Source organism: Pomacea canaliculata, linkage group LG3 (genome assembly GCF_003073045.1).
Source record: "Pomacea canaliculata isolate SZHN2017 linkage group LG3, ASM307304v1, whole genome shotgun sequence".
In the NCBI taxonomy this organism is placed as follows: Eukaryota; Metazoa; Mollusca; class Gastropoda; order Architaenioglossa; family Ampullariidae; genus Pomacea; species Pomacea canaliculata.
In genome coordinates, this window is record NC_037592.1 from 1,702,533 (window position 1) to 1,728,870 (window position 26,338).

At 39.3% G+C, this 26,338-nt stretch overlaps 1 protein-coding gene and 1 long non-coding RNA gene across 3 annotated transcripts in view; one reads left to right on the forward strand and one right to left on the reverse strand.

The window, feature by feature from the left end:
- Positions 1 to 14,492, forward strand: part of LOC112560552 (ubiquitin carboxyl-terminal hydrolase MINDY-1-like) — a 26,674-nt gene extending 12,182 nt beyond the window's left edge. Inside the window, exons 6-9 of one of the 2 annotated variants that reach the window (XM_025232468.1) lie at positions 180 to 412; positions 2,777 to 2,869; positions 4,729 to 4,882; positions 5,104 to 14,492. In XM_025232468.1, the coding sequence (XP_025088253.1) occupies positions 180 to 412; positions 2,777 to 2,869; positions 4,729 to 4,882; positions 5,104 to 5,118 (495 nt within the window). In that variant the 3' untranslated portion in view covers positions 5,119 to 14,492. The remainder of the gene's footprint in view (positions 1 to 179; positions 413 to 2,776; positions 2,870 to 4,728; positions 4,883 to 5,103) is intronic. The other variant, XM_025232470.1, reaches the window with a different exon arrangement.
- Positions 14,493 to 18,028: 3,536 nt separating this feature from the next.
- Positions 18,029 to 24,750, reverse strand: LOC112560887. The gene is made up of 4 exons (XR_003098618.1): positions 24,592 to 24,750; positions 24,145 to 24,430; positions 22,593 to 22,785; positions 18,029 to 22,112 (listed from the first exon to the last, which is right to left on the reverse strand). It is a non-coding gene; the product is annotated as an uncharacterized LOC112560887 (long non-coding RNA).
- Positions 24,751 to 26,338: the final 1,588 nt, after the last annotated feature.

Genomic DNA, 26,338 nt, shown 5'->3' on the forward strand with positions numbered 1-26,338 from the left:
TTTATTTCCCCACTCCTTCCTTTTTTTTACTTTTTTCCCCTTTCTTTTCTTCTTTTTTTTTTTTTTTATTACTTCCTTTGTTTTCCTTCTCAGTTTTTCTTTTCTTCTTTCCTTCTTTTCCTTCTCACATTTTATCTTTTTATTGATTTTTTTCTTTCTTGTTTTCATGATGTGAGCAGGTTGTGGTCAAAGTAGCACTTATTGCCTTTTCACAGAAGGAGCTTTTCCTGCTGGTGACAGACCAAGGATTTCTGACAGAGAGCAATGTGGTGTGGGAGACGTTGTCCACAGTAGATGGTGACTGCCATTTTGTCGATGCCTTCTTCCGCACTTTCACCAAGGCTGACCTAGCTGTTGAAGCCAACCCTGAAGTGAATCCATACACATCTGGGGACAGACAGATTGACTCAGAGTAAGTGTGTGTGTCATTCTAGAGAGAGTAAATATGCCAGTCACTGTTAGAGACAGCTTTCCTGGTCCCTCTGTTGGCATGTACAACCTTTTCCCCACTAACATTTTGACATCATGTTTCTTTCGATGGAAGATTGTTAACGACACTCAGCATTCCCCTTAGTCACACTAGAACTTGCATATGCATGTCAGAAATGTACATCACTGGTTTCTGGTGTTCACATCGATGAACTTGCCGAGAAAATATTTTCAATAAGCATTAGAGTCCTTTTTTTAAATTGCTTTTGCTGGCTGGTGTCCTGGACCATTTTGGAATCTTTTTTGGGGGGATGTGGTGTGTGGGGAGAGCTTCTGAATTGGGGTAAGGGGGTTTGTAGTGAGTTCAGAGACATGTTTGTTTGCTAAAAACACCACCACTTATATATATATCTGCCTTAGCTGAATTCATCCTAATTCATCACATTAATATGTGCACACACAATGTACACCCACTTTCCCTCCCTCCTCACTCACACATATACTGGGCTTAGCCTTCCAGTGGTCCATGTGTTGGATGGGAACCCTGTTGTCATAGATAGAGGGCATTGGTGTTATACACAAAACCAGCAACTCTGACTATATTACAACTATGACTATATTACAGTTTTGACTATATTACAACTATGACTGTATTAGTGCAAAGCAGCCAGCGCCGTACCCGAGTCGGAGAAAATATTGTGCATGCTAAAACAGTTTTTATATATTGGTAGCATGGCATGCATACAATGATCTTTTTCTTCTGTGAAAATTGGCATTTCTGTGGGATTTTCTTTTGAATTGGCAGCTTAAACAAAATTGACATAAGAGTTTGCCGCATCCAGTAACAAAAGACTGTTAAACATAATGGCTGGCTTTCAAAGAAAACAGTTGCACAGGTGCGGTCACACCTCATAAAGTACCAGCAGCAAATGTTGCCTCAGCTTTGGCACAGATGCTAGCCTGGTGTCTTTCTGTATCTGTTTTGTGTGGCGGGTGCCCACCACACATCAGTCAGATTAAAAGCTTTTCCTTCAGCTTGCTGTTTGTCTTTGTACCTGTAGAAGTGCACACAGTTCATGTAATACAGTTCTTGCACAGGCTTTCTGTCTTGTAATTCTTAGTCTCCCATGGTGCTGTGTTTATTACTACTACTGTCATGTTCTCTAGATGTCAGTAACTTGCTTAGCTGCCACACCAAGAAGATCTAAAGTAATAATTCTGAACTGCCTAGTTTGGTACTCACTGATTACTGACTCTTTATGCTAAATGAAGAAGACCACTTCATCTTCAGAGTTAGGCATATTTTGTTTTTATTTATAGATGATGTAAAACTACTAAGAACATGAAGTGACTTCATTTTCAGATAGAGTAAAACTGTTGTGAGAGATAGCCGTAAGACTAAAACGTGGATACAAAACTTAGCAGAACAGCCTTGCATATTATATCCATTGTGGTGGTCTCAGTATTTTGAATCTTTTCGATTGTACTTCCATTTTTAAGGGAAACAATGAGATACATGTGTTGTGCTGGCAATATAATTATCACCATTATTTATGTTCCTTTCAATAAGAGGTATTAAAAACAGATTGTGTACATGTCATCTTAATGAATATTGATCCAAACATGTCCCCATCACCCAGTAAATTGTCATTTATTTAGGGGGAACATGCTACATCTCAGATTTTTTTAAGAGAAGGATACAATTGTTATCATTAGCATCATTTAATAAGCCATAACAGTTTATTAACTGCAGCTGTAAATTTGTTGCATAGTAATTTACCCCTCCTGATCTCTCAGCTAGTGGCAGTGTCATCACCAGCTGTGACTGTGACTAATTTTCATCAGGAGAATGATGTTAGTGTTTTGTCTTGTATTTTCCAGAAAAAGCAGTCTGTGCTGGGGGTTTGGGGAAGGAATGTGTTTGATTAGCATAATAATGATATTCTCATCTGCTACCTCATAATAAGGATTCTTCAACCGCTGTGTGTTATACGCAATTCCAGTACAGATTCAAGTGAGGATGAATGGACATGTATACATGTGGCAGGCAAGAGTGGGACTGCTATCTGATGCATGTTATAAACCTGTTCAAACTGTGATGTACTGATTATAACAGTTCAACTGTTGAACTCATCTCTCTCCCCCTTGCCACTGGGTCCTTCCCAAACATTACCCTCTGTTGCCTGCTCTTTCTGTCTTGTTTGCCTGTTTTCTCACTCACTTTGTTTTGCATTTTGAAAGGGATGTTTATTCTTCTAATGAAATGACCTGGTAGTAGAGTTGAATTTCTTTATCGTTGTAGATCATTGGAAGAAGCACAGTTGATTTAATTGTTTGTTCTAACTAGCTACCAGGTGGCGCTTTCACTTCAGCAAGACCAGCAGTTAGAAGAGCAAGATGCCGCCTGGAGTCCTTTCCTACCAGACATGCAAAATGCAGAGTGAGTGGTCTGTCCTGGCAGCATTAGTATGACTAGCTCTAGCTGGTGGCATTGCTTCCTGCTTGACTGCTGTCGAAACCTCTGATATCATCTCAAGCAGCACCACCTGGACTTCTTTATGTCTGCTTAACAATTAAGTCTCAGTTTTATGTGGCTGATGAGCTGCTGAACTTATCATGTTTATCATATTCTTTAACTGCTTAAAGGATAACAAGAAAATGTTCCTAAATCTTTAGTTTTGGAATAAATACATTGTAACATTTTTGTTAATAAAAAAAAGATGTTCCTGGGAGCATAGGTGGAAGAGAGGAGAGAGAAAGAGATAAGTACCTTGCAGTCTCTAAAAACTTGCTTCCTACCTTTTGTAAATTTTGCAACAATTTAAAGTGGATTTCCTTTTACTTAGTCAACAATTTTAAGGCAAGATAAGTTTTATAAAAAGTTGTACTGTTCATTTTTGTGGGTTGTGAGAGGAAAATTTTCTCTATTAACTAAAATATTTCATGTAAAGGGCAGAAATGTCACTGTTAACAGTAAAGTCTTATTTAGTTTCAACATCAGTCGAGGATAAGTCCAGGCAGTAGTGGTAAAAAAAATCTGAGAGAGAGAAAATCAAGTGCTTTAGTCAGGGTAAGAAGAACAAGTGTCATTTTCTCAGTCATTTATTAAGGCTGTAAAGTTACAGCTTTTATCTATATATTTCCTAGATAATATATGTTTTTTAAAATCTGGTGATGCCTGTTTTAACAGTAAAAGAGTGAACTCAGACAAAAGCTTTTAAAGTTGTGGTGAAACAAATTGATACTAGCTCAGCTAAAATGCTGATCAGTATGTGTCATTTTCGCTAAAATGTAAGGTTTTATGGAGAAACTGTAGAGTTTTTGAAAGATAATTGTGTTAAAAACCTAATATAGAAAGCTTGTGGATTTGGAGCAGATACAAAAAATAATTGATCTATTGGGTTTCATCTATGTTTTGATGTTTGCAACCAGAGAGTAAACATAACATAAACACAAGCATAAGATGGCTGAGAATTATGTGACAATGCTGGCGTCACTTTATTCTAAGAACTATGATAAGGTGGAGACGGAAGCAGCTTGTTGCTGTGTCAGGATGCGAATAATTTATGGTTGTCTCCCTTGGAGCACTACCCATGTGAGCATTTGAAAGGGCTGATTGTTATTTAATGAGACACTGGCTATGTTGAACAATTGTGAAAAGTTTTCTTATTGAATGAGGAAAAGATTTGCTTCCATTCCTAATTTCTCTCAAGTGTTTGACAACAGCTTCTTTAATTATTTGGAGGTAATATTTAAAATATTGAAATGTTTGGTGCTTGACCATGATGGTTTTTTTCCCCCTGGTTGCTGATTATCCAAGCAATCCATTTTCCCCAGCACTTGCCAAGAAGACTTTGTTTGCATATTTTTATAACTTTTTTTCCACTTTGCCCACTAACCCTAGCACACCTTGAATGGTTTTGCTTAGCTGACAAAATCTAAGCTTTTTTTTAACACTGTTCCCAGTTTTTCCTGATGCATGCCATCCTTCCTTAACTGAAGATTTCTGTCAGCAGTGATGCAGAACCATTTCTGTACCTACACACTTGAATTTTGATAAAGAGTTCTAGGATTTTGAAGATCTTTGCCTCAAAAGCATAGCCTACCTAAATTATAAAGAGCCATTGTGCAAATTCAGTCAGCTGAAAATGGAGATAATGTAAAGTATGATTGTATGTTAAAATAGAGTATTGTTAAAAACATGTTTTGGTTCTATTAGACCTACCAGGAGCTTGTGTGTGTGTGAGAGAGAGAGATAGAAAAAGAACACTCATTCAGCTTCTGACACTTTATTGCCAGCCATGAGTTGGCAATGCGTCTGCAGGAAGAGGAAGACCGCAGGGCTGCTGCTGCTGCTTCACAGGAACAGTACAACACCGGTCAGCAGCCTGTCAGACCAGATCGAAGGGTCAGAGAGAGAGAAGACACTAGAGACAGGAGAGACGGCAAAAATGTAAGTCCTTTAGGCAGAATTTGGTTAAGTCATAAATATATAGAAATATATAAATATACATTTTAAAAAAATGTATAAATATATACATATATAAATTGAGCTCATAGACATTCAAACAAACACCAATTATTATTGATTTCTTTTAGTCACCACATTTTTGTCTTTAACCATTTGATTTTGATTATCTTGAATGAAACAGGGCCTTTCATTGTTGGTTTCAGTGTGTCCTGTTGTGATGTAAAAGATGGTGAAATGTGGAGGCTAACTTCTATCTTGACAACAGCATCAGCACAAACATAGACCAAGGAGCATTACAATGTTTGAAAACTGGCCTGCCTCACTGTGATTGGTCAGTTAAATTACAGTCCAACATCAAGAGACATCCTTTTGCTGCTGAGAGGCTGTTGTAGGTTGCGGATTAACAGAGCTCATCTGTTTATGGTTTAACTTAAACCGCATTCAACGTTTACAGTTTCCTTGCTTCTTGCACAACTTGCTTAGGTCGCTGCGATGTTATTCATTCCGAAGACGTGTAGATGGCAGGGAAGGTCTACTCTATTAAATTTTTTAAAATTTGTCATTACTGGAAGAAAAATTCTTCCAAAAAAAAAGAGGATCTAAAAGTATTTCCATACTTGATGAAAAAAAAATTTTTTAGTGACATTGGTATATCTTGATTGTTTCTTAAATGTTGTCCACTTGGTCAAGCCTGGGAACTTTATGAAAGGAGGATGGAGATCTTATCAACTGCCATGTAGTGGACCAGACATTCATATTAACTGATAACAAAAATATATACTTCTACAAAGACAGCTTCACGATAGAAACTACGCTGCTCGACCTTTTTATTTATTAAATATTTGTTGATAATGTTTTATAGTATTGCCCAGTATCATGTTACTTCGACTGTAGGCTGTTTTTATTGTATCACTTGCCTTTGCATGGGAACTGAGGTAGTGTATCTTTTCATTTTTTACATTGATAATAAAGACGTAACTATTAATGCAGATTTTAACCCTTCTCTAAGGGAGAAATAAATCTGTTTCCCTATTATTGAGGTTTAGATAACCTAGGAAATGTTAAACTTTATAAAGGAACTGATCTGCCAGAGTTTTTTGTAAAAGCACTGTTAAGGAAAATACAAAAATATTTTATTCTAGTAGGAAAGCCACCAGCTTTGTCTTGATTTGTGCCATTAAGGGGATACAGTGACTTGGAGTCTGTAGTGGCATGCCTATTGGTATGATCGCGAGTTTAGACAAATAAAGAATGTTTTTGTCATTAGTGGAATGCCTAGTAGCTTTGAATTAATATACTAAGAATCTGGAAATTGCTGCTGGCAGAACTAAGCTATTAGATCATCGATCAAAAGTTTGTTCAAACAACTTTACATGGTATTCTGCTTGACTATGCTTAATTTTCAAATGCTGCATACCTGACTGCTTTTTTGTTATGAGCCTCTCCTTTTGCAGCTTCTTATTATTTGAAGATGTTTATCCTCTAAATAGACGTGTATGTGAGTGCACAAACATGCACATGCATGTTTGTTTTAATGTATGTGGGTGTACCTGTGTGTTGTGTCGGCACAGCTTGTGTTTTCTGGGCTTGTGCTTACAAAAGGCAAGTCGGGGGTGGGGAACTACAATGGGCAAGTAAAGGGAGCTAATGCCAGTGAATTGTTTTCTGCACCTTGCTCTTGTAAAGGTCTGGTTAATAATACCTTATTTTTCTCCCTTAAACCTAATCTTGTAGAATTCTATTTTACTTCAAGTGGGTGATTTTTCTACATAGAGAATTGCACCTGATTTGCTGGTGCTAAGAAGTTATCACCACCATCAACATATTCACATCATCATCATTGTCACCATCCTAGTCATTGTTATTACCATTATTCACTTTAAAGACTTTGGTTCTGCGTTGTGTGCTAGCGTGAGTACCATCTTATTTTCATTGCTGTGCTGTTAATAAATAATGATGGTGTAATTTAAAGTGAAAGCCATGTCTAGTGACATGAAAAGGAAATCTTTTTAAAAAAGAAGAGTTCATTATCTATCACACCTTTGATGCGAGTTTATCAGGGTCAGAAATACATTATTTGATTGGAGACTCCCATAAAATCCTGGAGATAATGAGTAGCAATTAGTAACCACACAACTTCAGCAGATTAGCATTTATTTTCCCCTCATGAAAATTCCCTTGCTGTTACCAGTGTTTAAGGTCTAATATTCTTTCTGGAGACCAGTAAATTAATTTTTGTTAAAATATCTAATTTAAATAGTTCATATGTAGCATTACCAACACAGGGACATCATTCTCTGTGGCTGATGTAATAACTAATACAATAAACTAATAGAATATACTAGTATAACATTCTACATCTGATGATACCTTGATCAGTGCTCGTTATGTGTCTAATTTCACACTTGATTTCAACACAGTTTTCGAACTGAAAGTCACCAGTTGGTATCAAATTATAGTTTATTCTCTCTCCTGAATTACAAAATTGCTTATTTAAATTCTGTGTGAATTAAACACAAAAGTGGAATAGTGTCTAGGCCGAAATGGGCTTGGTAACATAGTTCCATGACGTATTACATATTTTGCATCCAGTCTTAAAACAAGCTACCCAATTTGAGAAACGAGAACAAATTATTTTTTGTTCCTGTATTGATGTCTAAAATGCAACAACAGAATTGTGTAGGATGTTGGGAAGTAAAGGAATTTTCATATTCACAGCAACTTGGTCAAATTTACGTACCTAAAACTAAGCTTGTGAGTAATAAGATATTAAGAACAGAGTGTACAAAGTTTAGCTGACCGATCAGTGACCATTGTTCAAAAACTTTACTGAAAGCTTTGTAACTGACATGAGACTATTCGTCATGGGACTGTCCTACTTCTGATACGCTATTTGTATGCTGTTTGTTTCATTAGTTGGGAGGTTAATTTGCCTTTCTCTCTCTCTCTCTGTAGCAGCAGTTACATGCCCTGGGTAAACACCACCAAGATGTGGATTTTGTGAAGACTTTCAGTTTCTATATAAACTTGTCTGCCTCACAGCAGTTCTGTAAAACCAAAGTAACTTTTAAAAGTAAAAAATTGTGAAAGGGAAATGAAAATGTGGCAGTGGAAAGGACAAGCATGAAAGCTACTGTTTTGATTGTCTGGACTCAAAAAAAGAAGACTTTGCTGTTTAACTTGCTGTGATGCCCAGAGAATATGTTCCTCCGTTAAGTTTCCCAACTTTTTTTTATTCCTTTAGTGGACAGCTGTTGTGCTTGTGGTGTTTATCATGGATCTGAGGAAGGCCGCTGTGGCTTTGCACCTTTTGTCATCGTTGTTTGCCATATTTAATCTTATGCAATCAGCATAACAGCAGTTGGTTAGCCTTAACTCCTTGGGCTTCCATACATGAAAGGGATGACATATTTGAGAAACAGATTTTTTCTGAAATAATTGGTGTTCCAAAATATAGCATGTACAATTTTCTGTGAAAAATGCTTTGGAATCCATGGTGTAGGAAGGAAAGTAACACAGGCTGAATTGAAGACCTATTGTGTCCCACAAGAACTATTGTGTGGGAAAAATACTAATGCATCGCACAAGTTTTCCCCAAACAGAGCTAAAGTTAGAGGTCAGTTTAAAGACAAGAGGAATGAGCAGATGTCAGAAAATGGCTTCAGGTATGAACAATCAGTATTTTGTGAATGCAGCAGACATGGTTCAGTTCACTAACCTGTGCTGTCCCCCATCCAAGGGTCATCATTGCTGCAGTTTTTCTCAAGATGTTTGCTAAAGCCATTCCCAGTTGTCCGCTCAGTCTCTGATGGCTGCACTCATAAAATGTAAACAAGCATTTTGCTGGAGCTTTGTTCTTGTACCTTTAAACATTCATCCACATGAACTCTACTTTAGAATTTGTGATCTTTGCTTGGGATTAGTGTTTAAATTGCAGGGGAAGAAGTGACAGTGTGTGTGTGTGGTGTGTTTTGATGGAAAAGAACACCTGAAATAATACCCTTTTGTTTTGCCACAATGAAGACCTGTTTTCTAGGATAGACATGTGTTGTATAAAGACATGGCAAAATTTCTTACTATTATTTAAATTTTATTTTGGAAGTTTTCTTCTCTATTGTGATGTCCCTTTGGGGCCAGTAGAAAGTATTTCTACAGTAGGAGAGATGTAAAATGGGGGCTGCATGTACAGATGTTACTTCTTTGCCCTTATTTTTCTCTCTCTCTACCTCTTGTCCTCTACATTCCTCAAACCCACATCTACATCTACACATAAGCTCAAACATCTACAGATCTACATCCACACCAGCTGCACTCACAAGTTTGCGCTGCTCTGCTATGCAACTGATGTGGGGTACAGTGCACCAGGCCTTCACTCTCTTCTCTTTGACTGTTACGTGTCCATATATGAAGCAGTTAATGTCAGCATTAAAGTAAATGCCATCTTTATTAAGCTGTGTTAATATGGTAGTTATTACTGATACTGTTGAAGGGGCTCTATAATTTTAGCACTATAAGCTTTTGAAGCTGTGCTGTCATTCTAGAATTTTCTCCAGCTGACTTATGAATGACTTCTGGTATCTTTGGGTGGAAGGGGGGAGTGCTTTTCCTATCAATGATTTTTGCACAGCTAGGAAATGGGATGGTGTGGGCTTCATTTCTGTGATGCTTCCAGAATTCTTATCTGTATATAGCGCACATGGTATGTATGACTATGCCTATTATCTTTATCGTGCACTTCCGGCTCAACTGTCACACTAAGTAACTCTTATTGTGTGTGTTTGTGAGAGAGTTTGTGCACACATGTTGAGTACATGCATGTACAAGTTTAATATATAATGTGTTATATCTCAGTGTTACATAGCTGTGGCTGGCCCACAACCTTCTGAAGGTTGTAAATTTTGATTGCACTCTGATGCCTGTTTGTGGTGGCTTTTAGACATCTGTGCCAAATGGTGAGAAGAATGTGATATCAACATGAACAGCAGATTTCAAGCGAAGGTTGAAGAGTGTGATCCCAGTATCATGTGCACAGTTTCAGGTTGAAACAGTTGTGACCATAGTTGCCTGTAGATTGGATAGCAGGAAGTAGGTTAGGATTTTATCACCTAATCCAGGAGTTGTCTGTAGTCTAATCAAACCTAATACATATCTGCCTTTGAGGAAAATTAGGCATGCATGTGACCTCCACCCCATGTGTTGGTTTGACCTCTTCCACTTTTGATGTCAGCTCATTGCTGTCTGCAGTATCTGAACCACATCTGTTTTGATATCAGCTCATTGGTGCATGCATTGTCTGAACCACATCTGTTTTGATCAGAATTTCATTGAAACACTGGAAGCAAACCACCTCCACCCTCATTTAGTTTTGATTGGCCAAACTTGTTTCTTGTGAACTTTCTAAGTAGTGCATATGAAAATCATGTGACTTGTGAAAAATTGCTGCAGACAATGGGCACCTTTAGTTTCAGCTGAGTATCCTGATTTGTTGGCATTAAAATTGCCTATCACTTTCAGAGATCTTTATTCTGCAATTTGTCATTGTGCTGATTATTGAATTTTTGTTATTGAATAGTAAATTGAGTAAAGTTGGTTTAATTTCCATTCTTGAAGTTCAGCATTAGAGACCTTCCATAGCTTTGATGAAAACAAGTACAATGGTGTTGAGTGAATTGCTGAAAAGTACTATCTTACAGAAAAATTGTTATCTTTTGCTGTTATCAATCAGGGCAGCATTTTAATTGTGTTTTCAACAGTGCACATTGTTCCTGTCTTTATAGCAGTTTGTTTTGCGGTTCTCCCTAAAGTTTAGAAAATTCACTTCTTTCTGGTCCAAAGCTGCCACAAATTAGGGCACATCTTGATACTAAGTGGCTTCTCTCTACAAGAAATATTTAGGACAGACTTCATCAGTCAACATGGGAGGTGTGTACTGCTTGTGCTTTTAGCTGTTCTGAGAAACCATACAGAAACTGGAACACATATTCTTTGCTCACTTAATTATAAACAAGGCAGATAGCAAGTAGATAGAGTTGAATGTTAAAAACTACATTCTAGTCAAGTGCAAGATGTCTTTACAGTGCACTTCACACTCACCAAATCACAGTGTAGCTTGCACGTAGTAGAAGACCTTAGAGATCAAACCTTGCGTATCACTTGTAATCTAGACATGACCAGATGTGTAGCAGCCTTGAAACCAAAGTGCTTAAAAGTAACAAAGCTTAAATTTTAAATGTCCAGAAGAGGGGGATGTTGCTAGTACTCTGAGCTTTGGAGTCAACGTTGAAATAGCTTGTCCACAAAGTCTTGAGGAAAACAGGCCGAGGTTATAAGTGCCTTTAGGAAATGGATGTGTATAATGCCTAAGGTATTCATGCTTCAGCTTTTGCAAACTGGGAGCTAGTGTTTCCGTTAAGTTGCCAGATGATATGGTGTCAGTAGGAAGCAGATGGTGCACTGTAAGTGTCCTTAGGTAATTGGTCAGGTGTACAGTAGGTAACGAACAGAAGATTTATGTGTTGTGTTCAGTGAGGCAGGCATTACTGGCTTGATGGTGAGGCTTCAGGAACTCAACTGTCCTGTATTGTCATAGAAAACATCCGCAGTATCTTTTGAATGTTGTCATTTGGAAATGGCTATCTGAAAGAAAAGGGAGAAAGATGGAAGGGGGTAGATAATTTAAAATTTTAAAAATTTTTTATCTAACCTTAGATCATGCTTTTTTCTGCTGTTGATAATCATTTAATGGGATTCCGTGTAGCTTTGCCTGGGAAATCTTCATGTTTTGGCAATGTGTGCCCTGATGTTCTGCATGTAAAGAAAGTCATTTAAAAATATGATGCTTATTCCCATTTGATAAGACAATATTTATTTTTGTGTGTTGTTCTCTGTGAGGTTGTTTATGGGGAAGTGAGGAATGGACCATGTTATGTGCATGTTCTGCTGGCCGGCAGTCAGCAGTTTAGGATGAGACAGAACACACACCACTCAAGAAGTCCAACTGTGATGGTCCTACAATGTAAATCGTTCAGCAGATTGCAAAACACATACCACTTAGCAATGTTTTGCATGCATTGCCCTGGTATTTCTTGAGTAGGTTGGCACAAACTCCTATAAAGCAGTTCAGACAGTCTGAAAAAACTCTTTCTTGCAGATCATCTAGTCATGGTTTCTCAAATTGTTTTGGTTGAATTTGTACTTTATGGCTGTGTTTGCTTGTTTCAGCTCTCCCCTGCTCCTATCACTACCTCCTTCTCTCTGTAATTTATAACCAACTGTGATAATACTGAAGGAAGACCATGTCTGGTGTCTTGAACGTATCTGCCACCATCTGTTGCCTGTGAGCTTATTTCAGGTTCCAACATTTCCCTGCTTAAGCTCTAGGGACTACTAAGAGCAGTCAAGATATAGTGAGGTCTAGCTGGAGGAAATGCTACGCTAAACTATGTGGTAGTATTCTGCTGTACTAAATGTCAGGGTTTAGTTAGCAGCATCCATCTTGTGGTCACGCCATCTTGGCTTCTTGTGTTGGACAAAGGTAAAAAAAAGTGGATTACATCAGCGTTTGCATCTTCACAAGCCTTTTCCTTTCTTGACCGTTGTGTTTAAGGTTTTTCTTTAAGGTAATATGAGTTATTAATGGAGATTTTACCACTTTAAAGAAAAATTAGTATCAATGTTTCCTCCAAGATGCGGCCCTCTGTTCCACTTATATAGCTGGCGTTGTTGCTCAAGGTAGGAGGTTCCCAAATGAAGGTGTCTGGAGCATCTTGTATACACTTGCATACACTTGTTACATGTTACACTTGCATATGCTTGCTACTCTTGTATACACTTGTTACACAGTCGTGCATAATCAAGTGGTTTGTGCATGCAGTCATGTGTAATAGGGTTGTGTGGATAATATCCACTGTAAATAGTAGATGAGGGGGGGGGAGTTGGGGCAACTTTTCCAGAGGAACTTTCCATAGATAATGTCGCCTGCATAGTTTGGTTTAAATGAGGAATTTAGGAAATACCCCAAGTCCCTGATCGTAGTAATAGGTGGTGAATTCAGGACTGAGGTTGCGTGAAAATAATACTTTTCAGTTACCTAGTGATTGCTTTACAGTTGCCCCAAAAAGAGCTTTCATCTTTGGGGACAAGAGCTTTGAGAAGGGGCATTGCTGAAAGACAAAGTCATTCATTTCAGCCGCAGACTTGAGATTAGGGATGGTGAGTCGGGCTGTGATGTTCTTGTTCATAGTGGTTGATGTGCTTATTTTGACGACCTTTTGCTTTATAACTGGGATGTAGTCCGCTTGTCTTTCCATAGCATTGATATTTCTTTGTTCATTGCTCTGGGGAGGTTTTGTTGTTATTATTATTTATTTAAAAGAAGGTTGTGAGACTGGTGTGCGTGAGATTACCTTGGCACAAGTAGCAGGAACAGCTTGGTTCTTGGACTTAACGTCCACATCCAGTGCCAAACGGCATTAACTAGGTTTATCGTCTTGTCTTCTCCTTTTTTTTTTTTTTGAAGAAAAATTGCAGAACACCGCTTAACAGAAAATTTTCTAAAGGATATATATATATACTATTTTCTTGTCACAATCTTCTCTTTTATTCCTTTTGTTTTTGTTTTGTTTGTTGTTGTTTTTTGTTGCTGTTTTTTTTTTTTTTTTTTTTTTTGGGGGGGGGAGGCTATATGTGTATTGCACGCGCAAGCACAGACCTTTGCGGCGAGACAGGAATGTTTGGGTGGTCGGTGTAAGCATCCTAATCCTGACGGCGACGCCGGTGACCTGTCATCAAATGTCATTAGTGATGATATGTCGTTGGTCAAAAACACGTTCTTGGCGGTCTGCTGTCGCGTGCAGATGGAAGGAGCGGCACGTGCAATCCTAGACAAGGACGTCACAGTAGTAGGGATGGATCCAAGCATGTTGTCAGTGACTTTTATTGGCCTCCCAGTGATGCTAGCTTCCCTCTCTCCTCTCTATCATTTAGCCTCGCCCCTGTCCCCAGTATTATTATCAGTGTGCTATCTCCGCCAATATATTCTTGCGCATTCACTGCACAAACACGGGGAGCGTTCGTAGTGCATTACAGATGCTGGGGGGCTTCTCTGATGAAGGTGATAGCCTCATCAGACGATAAAAGGGCGGGTCATTTCAGTCGGCGATATTGGTCTCTTTGCATTATGTCAGTTGGTCTGTTTTTATTTTAATTATTTTATATTTGTTCTTATGTTCGGTGTCAGCGTGTATTTTGACCGTGAGTGCCAGTTTATCTGTTGTTTACATTGGGTGTTATGAGGAGGTGTTTGTACTGTCAGTGTCTGTAATGTTCTCATGTTTGTCCTTTGTACCCGGACTGTCCGTGTCTCTGTCCGTGTCTCTGTATTTCACGACTGCTGTCAGTGTCAGTGTCAGTGCCAGAGAAGCTGTTTGCATTGTGCCATGATGTCGGTGGTTGTTGCAGCCTTGTGTCTGGCCTCACAGAGGACAACGCTCAGCAGTTGCTCTTATTCATTACAATCATCCGGGTCTTTTTCTCACTTTTTTGGCTAACTTGAGAATTATATAATGAGGAATAAACGACAAAAACAGGCCAATCGTCTTTCTTTAATTCTTTACGGATGTGAACACTGTTTGTGCACCTGAAGTTGAAATGCTGCGAGTCATTAGCATGCAATTTTTTTTTAAGGTACTTTGCTTGGTTCAAAACCCATTCGTTGTTTCCTCGTCATTTGCGACCCCAAAACTTGGAAACGCATGTCATTGTTATTTTTAATTCGAGAAATGTTTGAGCCTCATGTGTGGGCATTTTAAATATCATATTTTTAGAAGTAAAACTTAATAAATAAGATAGCTTATTCATTTCTGAACACAACTGTGTTTCTTAAAGTACGTAGGAAGTACGTTTAAACAGGAATTCTTTGCATTTTCCCACGCTACCTGTCGTCCTGTTTGGAAAATGGCTAGCAAATGCTTGGGAGTGAAATTTCGATTTACACAATATATACAGACATAAACATGTGTTTTATTAGAATATACATTACAATTTAAATATTACTTACTATTTTCTTCTCTTTGCGGTTGTTGAAGTATATATCCATGTCAAAGTGAGTGACCGCCAACGACTCTAGAATGTTCGAGGGTAGGGAGAATAAATAGCAGGGTTGACAGAGGTGTGGGAAGCTTTTGTGAATTTGAGAGAGAGAGAGCAGTTAGGCCAGACGCTGAGCAAAACTGAATAAAACACTTCAGTGCGAAATTCAATCTGTGTTATTTCTGGTACGACAGCCCACTCTACGTAGCCATTTGACGTGTTGGTTACACGTGAATGACGAAAGAGCGTGAGTGACGAATGCGTGTATGAATGACGTAAAAAAGCGAGGACGAAGAGGAAGCAGTTCGTCGATCTGGACTGAAACATTTCATTGTAAGTAAAAAAGTGACAGCGAACCCCTAGTACTACTACATATATATGCTAAATTTATCAAAACAATTGCGGACAATTTGTTTCTATGACCGTCGTGCTGTATTAAGAAAGCTGTGCCATCTTAATTCTGTCCACTCCATCTGTCCTGTATATGTCCAATCACCTGTCTCTTAAAATCGTCTACTGTTGATCGCACGTCCCGCTTTGGTAAATCTTTCCTGACTCAATCACCATATTCTTGCTTTCGTAGTCGAATTGTTCCACGAGGAAATCCAGGAAACCGGCGGAGGAACAAATCCATTGCAAATAGAAGCATTAATATACTTGTATTTAATTTTGCTTTTGCTTATGATTGAAAAGTGAAAAAATGTACATGTTTTCTGATTGGTTATTATTTCATCTTAGCACGAACTTATATCCCCTGGACAGCTGGCAGAGGATTTTTTTTTTTCACTTAACTGCTAGAACGAGGCACGGAACCACAAAACTTCCGTTTTTTCACATTTAAGATTAACTACTAAAAAGAGGCAGGAAACGACATAGCTTCCGGTTTATTCACTTTCTTTGTTACGGCTCGCCGAGACTAACAGCAGATCACTTCGCATGGACAACACACCAACCTCACTCGCGCTAGTGGTACACGTTCACATGACGGAGACATACGTACGACACACCAGCACTCGCTGGCACTGACACGCTCACACAAGTATTTAGGTTTCAAACACAAATTTATTTACATGATATACATGAGCAACTACTGTAATTATTCTAGCCTACCTATCTAGCCAAAGCCTAGCACCTAACTCCCTGAGGTGAGGAAAAGGAGGCTGAGTGATGCCAGCCGCTATTTCCAGCGGACCAAAAATCTCTGATCCAAATTTCATTTGATTGTTTCAATGTACCCTATAACACACACATGTGCATTAATGAAGTCTTTTTTAATTTTTTTTAGGCTGCAGACATGCCACGTCAGGTAAAAAAGATAAAAAAGCACAGCTGTCGTAATATTAACAGAGGTAGGGCGCAACGCCCAACAGCGCTCCTACCAGAACGCAGCCAAAACCAATCAAGAAGCTGCCAGACCAATACTTCCACAACCAGCAGCCAGATGAAAGGGCTGTTGGAGAGGGACTAGCAACTGGTATACATGGAGAGGGAGTGATGCCATCCGCTATTTCCAGCGGACCAAAAATCTCTGATCCAAATTTCATTTGATTGTTTCAATGTACCCTATAACACACACATGTGCATTAATGAAATCTTTTCTTTTTTTTTCTTTTTTTTTTAAGGCTGCAGACATGTCGCGTAAGGAAAAGATTCAAGATTCAAGATTCAAGATAAAGAAAGGCAAACACGGCTGTCGTACCAACAGACATAGGACTCAACGTCCAACTGCAGTCCCCCCACAACGCAGCCAAAACCCGCCAAGAAGCTGGCAAACCACTCAAGCACACCACCAACAGCCGGCTGACCAAAGAGCCGTTGGAGAGGGTTTAGCCATTGGTGTCGTCGGAGAGGGAGCGGCAGCAGCCACAGGCCTCTAGGGCGCCGGCCCTTCCAAGACAAGAACATGACCCAGCAATCGCGGGCCCGTCGTCCGCCTATCCCCCGGCGATCGCCGGGCCATCCTGGGCCGAAGATACAATTCATCTGGTACCTATCACCGGCACAACTGCGATTGCTTGCATGGATCCGCTGCTAGCGTCTGTTAGCTCGTATCTCAGACTGGGATCACCGCGCATTGAGCGCATCTTTGTGATGCGGATACTAGCGCGTTACAAAACTCCATCATCATCACTGTTGCCTCCAAGGGAAGCACTTAAAATGAAAATGAAATTTCTCAAATCAATCGAAAAGAAAGCACAGAAATATTTGCCAGAGTGAATCTTTTCTCCTAAACAATTTTCATCTGACATTAAATAAACTACCAGTCTATTGTTACAAAAATAAAATGCTATATTTTAAAAATACATACAGGTAGTCCTTGGGTTACGACGGTCTCGAGTTACGTCGTTTCGTGGTTACGACACTCATTCCCACTTACAGCGACAGTGATAACAAAGCAACGTAGTGGGCTTATTACTGAGATGGAAAGATTATTGGTGCTTTGGTTGGAAGACCAAAATCAACGCCGTATCCCTGTGAGTTTTATGGTCATTCAGGAGAAGCTAGGTGACTGTTTGAGGCGTTGAAAAGAGAAAAGGGGAAGGAAGTGAAATATTTCCATAACATGTGCAAGGTGAAGCTAGTGCTGATGAGAAAGCAGCAACTGAGTTTCCTAATGCATTGGCTAAGATAATTGAGGAGTGGTTACTGTGCTCAACAAGTGTTCAACGTGGATGAGACAGGCTTGTTTTGAACGTCTGCCTAACCTAACACTGTTTCTGTTACTGCACTTACAGTACAGTATTATTAATACTGTACTACAATATTTTACTGTACTTATGTTTATTGATAATTATGTTACTGTGTTAGCATAGGTGTTGGATAGGCTACAGTCTGTTATTATGTACTGAACTTTTATTATGGTACAGTACTGTATGAACGTATGATCCGACTTACGTCGAAATTCGGTTTACGACGCCGCGTTAAGAACGGATCCCCGTCGTAAGTCGAGGACTACCTGTACTGTGTAAAAATGGATATTTGCGTGCATGAAGCTCTGTATTAGAACTGAGGCAGTCGCATAAGTCGCATGGAGTGGGGTTTTGTTTTGTTTTGCGTTGGGATGTTTTCGTTCTCTAATATGATCAATTTTCTATCAAGCCTTTCATGAAACCTTATTGATTGCCAAGTGAAACCATATATATAAACAATTCTATGTCAACCATTTCATGAAGACCCACTACTATATACACAGCATTGGACAATTGCTTCACTAATTGTTTTGAAGATAGAAATCGCATCGGCAAATATGCGTGTTATACTTTAATCACCCTTTTCTTATCTGGGACAACGTGGAAAACACGCGAACGAAACCAACATTTCCTCAGCATCTACTGTCAACTCCAGTTTGATCTGTTACCATGGCATCAGCAAAAATAGATCAGAGAGATTGCGATGTGGCTTGGCTACTACGTCAGCTGTTATGGGTGATCAGCCTGCAACGAGCAACAACTTAAGTGTGTGCAAGTAAGTCTATTCTGGAGATCACAGTCACAGCCACTGGAATTCTTCCTGTGGTGTTCATATTTACTATTGTAAAAGTGATGCAAACAGAATGTGTTATATTAAGTTTGTATTTATATGTATTTATAATACTTAATTAGCCAAATGCTTTAAAATTATGAATGCCGGGTATCGCCCAAGGCGACCAATGCCCCCTTAAATAATGTCTTTAGACCCTTTCTACATGTCCAAGGTCACCTTAACCCTAACCCTAACCCACCGGAAGGGAGAAAGAACAAAGTCTGGTGCAGGGGTAGAAAAGTCACTTTTGCGGGTGGCGAGGTAGTGAACGGCCGACGGAGGTCCGTCTTGTGTCAGACGTAAAAGGGTCCGAGGGACTTGGAGTACTATTGTACATGAAGCAGGGACTGCTGAACATTGCAAGTAACAGTGATTTGTGAACTATGGTGAGCTTGTGAACGGGAGAATTAACAGTGACTTGTTATCCTTAGTGAACTTGCGAACATTGGAATTTGTAAACTCTAACTTTGTTGAACTTGTGCACCGTGGGATTATCACCAGGAGAACAACACCCGAGAGATAAGTCTCATGATTTATGTAGTAACCTGGCTTTTTAAAAAAAATCATGTTTATATGGCTTGGGAAGATTTATCCCTAAACCTTTCAAGTAAAAGCTAAATAAATGAGGGCCCAAAGCAAGCGAAACGATGTTTAACTACACGTAGAGAGCTAGAGAGCTCCCTGAGCTATGCCTCTGTAGTGTAGTGGTTATGAACGACGTCTTAAGATTGAAAGTTAGGGAATTTAAAACTAAGGGTTTTGTGTGTGTGTGTGTGTTTTGCTTTGGGATGTTTTCGTTCTGTAATATGATCAATTTTCTCTCACGAAAACCTATTGATTGCCGAGAGAAATCATGTTTGTTGAAGATAGCCAGATCTATTGTTTGGTTCAGAAAATTTGTCAAGAGAGTGGAAATCTTTCTCTTCAAAAGCTGCTTTCAAATGACATACATGACATAGAAGTGCATGTGCATGTGAAAAAAATTGCATACTTTGCGAAGATTAGGGTATCGACTTGCACGAGTGTCATACAACATCTTGCACACCAAAGCCTTTTTTTATAATTTGTTTTTTTTAGCTAGGAAGGGGATAGCTCCACAGCATGTGTTCAACGTATGAAGACATCCTGTGCGTGTATTCATATGTTTGTGCTCTATACGCATGTGCGTGTGTATGAGGGCTAATTGCTGTGTGTGTAAGTGAGAGAGAGAACGACAGAACCGATGGGTGAGGATGGATGGACGTGGGCATACAAGAGTTTGCGTGCAGTTGATAAAGGGAAAGAGCGAAAAGTCCTTACTTGGGGTGAGGGAAAATTGGTGTCCTTACAAACCCTCCTGGAGACATTTCCCTTCTTGTTCTGCAGGTGATTCTACGGGGCTGGAGATTGACGTTTTTGTTTTGTAACAAGTCTTGAACGGACTTGGTGTTGTAGACCTGGGTACAAATCCTGATCAGATTTGTATTGTATTGTACAAGTTCTGAAAAGACTTGGAAGTTACCAGATTTGTTTGTATCTTTGTGTAACATTGAACCTGTTGAGGTGAGTGTGTACTTTTGTTGATTCTCGGTGAGCCTGTGTTAACTGTTTGAAGAATGGGGAAATTTCTGATGAGTGTGATATATTTGTAGTATATTTTATGAACCTGATTTAAAATAGTTGAGTTTAGAACTTGCCATTTGTCTAAAGAATGGTTTTGTTTGTTTGTTTGTTTTTTTTTCCTCTTCAGGTTTTTTGTGTTTTTCTCTTTCGTTTGTTGCTCGTATTCTTCGTATCCGCCATCGTTGAATTAACATTTTCAGGAAGGGCGTCGACGGCAGTGGATACTTTGTCTCATTTTCAAGTGGAAACTTTGTGCTACTTCAAGTGTAGATTTTGTGTTGTTTTAAAGTGGAGACTTTGTGAGGAACTGCATTGTCGGCAAAAACATTGAATATTTTGAGACAGAAGAAACTTGTTTTAGGACGTGTGGGTAGGGAAATTTGGATTTATTTTGTTTTCTTTTCATTTCAAATTATATTATTTTTTAAATTTAAATGGTTGTCGGTGTTTTAATTTATTTATCTCCCTCGTCTGAAAGGCACTGTAGAGTGCAGGTGACATAGGAACTATGTAAATTTCTGATATCTCAGAGAAAATTTTTACAGGAAGTCAGCTTCATTTCTCTGGAGCTGCTGTTGAAACCTAGTAGCGGGAGTCTGCTCATGGCCGATGCTCCCACAAGAGACAGGCAAGAGCAAAATCAAGCGTTTGTCTCTCACAAGAATGTTGCCGAACCAGGCAGGTCTTTCGTGAAAGCCATAGTACGATTTTCGTTTGTGGAACATATAGAAATCACAGTCAGAGCGGAGCTGCTTGAGGTGACAGACCTCCGACACATTGGTCTTTCATATAACAATCGGTGTATTCAGCGGTGAGACATAGAAGTGAATAGAGCGACACGGAGGCGGCAGACATTCACTGCGATCCCTTGTGGACTCTACTTCTGAGAGGCATGCAGTGGAAATCTGTGTATGAGGACGGACCTTCCACTGTATTAGCAGCACGAGTATAACGGATGCTATCACCGATGCTACCTACCGAAGGGTAGCGCTGAATAATTTCAATACCGAAGGTGTTTTGACCGTTCTGACAGTTACAGCCGAGCAACTTGCGGAGTAAGACCTCCGAAGTGTATCAGGACATTGATAACGGTGCAGCGACAGTGAATCTCCTAAGACCTAACCAACAACACCAAAGCGGGGCAGCAAAATAAAATAAGGAGGAAGGAGTGCCAGCAAGCACTAGACACGCTAAAAATGATGTCCTCAGAACCAGTGATACAACCAATTTCGCAAAACCATTTACTGTAAGGACGGACACCTCCTCCACCGACTTAGGGGTTGTCCTGATGCAGTGTGAGTACACTTGTTTCTTGCAATAAATTGTTCTCGCTGATATTTGACTTATTAGTCAGCTTGGTAAAAAACATTCTGCTGGAATCTTGTCCTCCCCGGGTCACTAACTCATTGCCACTGCTTATCAGGAGTCGATGCAGGAGAGAATCCGCTCAGATAGTCAGAGAAAGTCAGTGTCAGAGTCTACCTGGGCTTAATATTGCTGACGCACCTATACACAAGATTTACAGTACAGATAATCTCTGTGTGTAGGAGATGTGTGTGCGTATGCACACACTTTGGATCAAGATTTATATGATAGATGACGTGATATGGTTTTACATTATTTGAAGTATAAATGAAGTAATCAGTATAAATGAAGCAATGTATCTCTAATTCTTAAAAGTCACTTTTCCTAAGTGCCAATTCTTGGAATAATACATTCTCTATGCCACTCAGAATTGACACATCTACCTTCAGCTTCCCGCACAGGATCGTAAGCCTCAGCACAAGAAGACAGATTGGTCATCATCGCTTTCCTACTCATCAGGGCTGAAAAGTTGTCCGAATAGCAACCGACGAAAGAGGAACAGTCTGAGGGTGACTTTGAGCTTGATGTGTGAAGACATATGTGATCAAGTTTCCCTCCCCTGTTCCAACCCAGACTGTGTAGTCAAGATGCAGATACAAGTAATGCGGGCTTTGTTGAAGTACATCTCATCATCCTGTAAACACAGTCACAACATGATGAATTGTGATGTACATGAGACTACATACTTCTATGTAGTACATTTCATGCTCATGTCAATACAATCATAGACATAGTGGCACAGTGTACATACACCAGTAAAAGACTGAATACTTTGTTGAAGAACATTTCATGCTTCCATCAACACTGTCACAGTATGACTATTTGCGTATAAATATTTTAGAGGAAATTCGCCTATCCTTAAACATGATAAAAGAGCATTAATATGTTGCAGTATGCACAAATTTGTTATTTAATTATTATGACAGTAAATAATCTGATTTACACATAAACAGGAAAATAAATATTTAAATAATATAACATAAAACAGCACAGACAGACAGGCAATGGCGTGTGCAACATAGCATGCAAAATAGATTTATACAGAATTGCCAGACAATACAATACAAATGACACGCATGACAGAAGCATAGCTGCATGTGAAAAAATTGCATACTTTGTGAAGATTAGGGTATCGACTTGCACAAGTGTCATACAACATCTTGCACACCAAAGCGTCAGGATCCCAGAGTTCTAAGATTGATGATCCACGCACTGAGATCCAGACACCCGGAAGTCCAGGTTGCAGTGTCAGAATGTGATCATACGGGTTGGATGACACTGCGAAGCTGTCCATAGCGTCTAGTGTACTGCACAGTAAAGAAACAATTATTTTGAGAAATAGTTTCAGTCCCCATAGCACTGAGTACTGACAGTAGCATCACTGCCATGACATCTATTTCATATTCCATCAAGTCACTCCACAAATGACACCATTGCAAACAAGTGGATCTACCAATGAACTGTCCAAGGTAAATAACAAATGTAATATCTAAAACTACTTTTTTACTAACACACAACAAATGCGATTAATTTATACACTGTGATATGTCTTTTTCTGTCTGTAACCATGGAGTTAAGAAAGGTGGGAGCAAAAGACTACCCATCATGGATGAAAGAGACGGTGTTGTCACAAGCACACAACAGCTGGCTGTCCAAAATGTATGCGAGCGCGTGTAAACATCTACATGTAAACCACGCTCGCCGCACTCTTCCACCTTTTTCAACAAAAAGGTCCGGCCAACGGTTACCACATTTAATGTTTTAAGGAACTAAATAGTAATGAAACGTGAATGAAACAAGAAAAAAATGATTTTTATCCCCTTACTGTCCTACATTATGGTTGTCCGACGGGCAGATGGGACGACAGACTGCTGTCCTGCAAATTAAATCCGAATGAATTTACAAACGGGTTACATCCAAACGAGCGTGTTGATAAAGATGGAAATCACAAAGTTCGGAGTCCGAGGTAGATAACGCCGTATCCCGCGTATCGGTGTAGTCGATATACTCCTATCGAACCAACATCCACACCACACCTCAACATACAAGGCGATGTCCGGGCTCCACCTCTTACGGATGAACGTCGAAGATTAACGTTAAGGACCGTTAACGAAATTGTAATCCTCTTCAGAGATCTTATCCCTCTGACTGCTCGTCTCCGTCTGTCCCGAGAGAAGTTAGTTTCCCTAACTTAACTCTCTCCTTTGCTTCTAATGACCAATCAGGCCATTAGCAACCCGGTAACTAGGACGTCCTCTTAACAACCTCTCTTGGAGACTGTGCCAGCCAATCATAATCACTATATTGAAGAGTTGGCATGGCTTCTGCCTCAATTGATTGCCATCGCCCTAGTTACGTTTTGCTACGCTCACTGACGTCAAACTTCATAAATGATGTAAAAGAATGAGTCGCGAGGGGTCGCGTCAGCACCCGAGCGACTGCCCTCCCCTGACATCAAAGACAAATAAAAAAAATAGAAATCTAACTATATTCGCCTGAATCGCGAATCGTTACAGTCGCTGGTGATTGACCAATAGGAATGTACATAAAATCATAGAACACTGAGTTCACATTCACGTTCTGTAAAGACAATAAAACCAACAGTTTCAGTGAGCTAAATATCAATAAGTCTCTTTGCTATCACTGAGATAAATAAGGATGCTTACCATTAGTGAGTTAAATGTGAAATGTTTAATCTTGGAAGAGCTGCAAAGATGTTGAAAACTATGTGTTTCTTTTCACCTCAGATGAAACACTCTGCTGAGATGACAGCCACCACAAAGGTGTCCATCACTGGTGTAATCATGTAAAGATGAGCACAGAATATATTCCATGTCCAGCACAGCTACAGTTCCATCTGCCAGACCAGCAAACACACGCCAGGTTCCACTATCTTCAAATACGCAGAGTGAGAGAACAGCATCATGCAGATGTTGTTCCCAAATGAGAATGCTGTTGATAAAGAACAACATGAATCATTATTTGAAAATTCACACACACATATATATATGTAGCCAAGTGGTGGGAGGGGTTGTGGACTGACGACAACAACCCAACACTCAAACCAAAAAGGCAGAACAGTCAGCAGGAGCACAAGCCTTTAATGTACTTACTAGAAACAATGGCCACGGCTGCGTCGCATGTGTCTTCCTTAACTGATCCCCTGTCGTCTGCCCTCTCCCAATTTCTTTTACGTCATCCGTTTGTCGTCACCTTATTTTGACGTCACACCTTATGTCATTTGCTCAAGAAACTTCCCAAATTACATCCTCTATATCAGTGCTGCTCAAAGTGTGGTCAGGTGGTCCGCGGCTGACAGTCGTCATGTCAGCAAAGTGATGTTTACAGTGATGTATTCCTCGCATTAACATTTTAATTACAAAGAACGAGGTACACGTAGTTTTATGTCAACTTATTACTATACTACTGTCACAGAAGTACATTTAGTTTTGAATTGTAATGAAACAACTGCGGCAATTTAAATGTGAAATTCATAGTACAGACTGATTTTTAGGCCTTGGTGGTCCGCCATAGCTTTTACTTAACAAATAATGTTCAGCTGACTCGCTTTAGGGACTGTTGAAGGGACTATTTGTTAAATGTCTATTAAATAAATTTCAGTTGAAGTTGCTCGTTGAATAATTTAATGTCCGAGATTAACGTTACACATGCCTGAGAATAAACTTGTATCGTCAGCAAATAGTCGGATGTTTTATTGTGTCAACAACAATATCATTAATATAAATTAAGAATAGGAGAGGGTCCAAACAGCCCCATGGGGACACCTGGAGGCACTCTTCAATATGCCACTTTTCCACCCTTCATTAATACAGCTTGAATACCGTCCAATAAATAACTGCCTAGAATATTTTAAAAATTTCCATCGAATACTAAAACTTTCTAGCTTAAGAAGAAGCCCTTTATGCCAACTCTATCAAATGCTCTGGAAATATAAAAATATAGCCTGTGCAGTAATCTTTTTAACCAACTCAGGATCTGTTTCAAAAAAAAACAACAACATAAAACGAGCAATAGTCATCAGGTTACTGAGCTATTCAGTCAGAATTTACAACATCCGTGAAGGATGTTAATCTTTTCCAGTGATTTGTTCCCCACTACAAACTGAACTGCTCTTTGACAAAAGTGCTTACACTCTGAAATGAGCTGCTTTTTTAACTTAAGAAATAAGCAAAAGAAATGGTAAAGAGGGAAAAAACCAGAAAGGTAAGGACACCTGTGAATTCCACCCTGTAATAATAAGTAGAGGCAAGCACCGCCCACGGCACATGCACGCGGATACAACCTTAAACATAACCTCATGTGTGAGTAAACACATTAAGACTAGGAAAGAACTGCAACATAAAATCTTAATAATGAGGGATGTGAGCCGTAACTGTTAAATATTTGATAACAATGGACAAAGTGGGTTAAACATGAAGGTAGCAAAAGCAAAATTTGAACACGATCTCCAAAAACCAAGACACAGCAGAGCACATTCATAAAATAAAAGTTAAAATAGTGACAAAAAATAAATGTAATGTCGACACTTAGACCTATGTTACTCTTACAGTATGATAATGTCAGGTATACTCGTGCTGTGTGGGTGAGAGGAGGTGTACATGTGTGTGTGAATGCGAGTTGGTGTGGACTGTGCTCAACAAATCACTACATAAACACCAACTGACATACTTTTAATAAGAGGATGCTTACAGGTTTTTATTCATTTAAATCAGAGCTAAATAAAATCTTACCTGGTGAAATGACGAGTAAGCCACCAAAATGGGAAATATTTAAAATTAAGATTTAAATAATGTAAGAGGCAATGACTGGTGTGTTGTCAGAATAAATCATTTTTCCCAG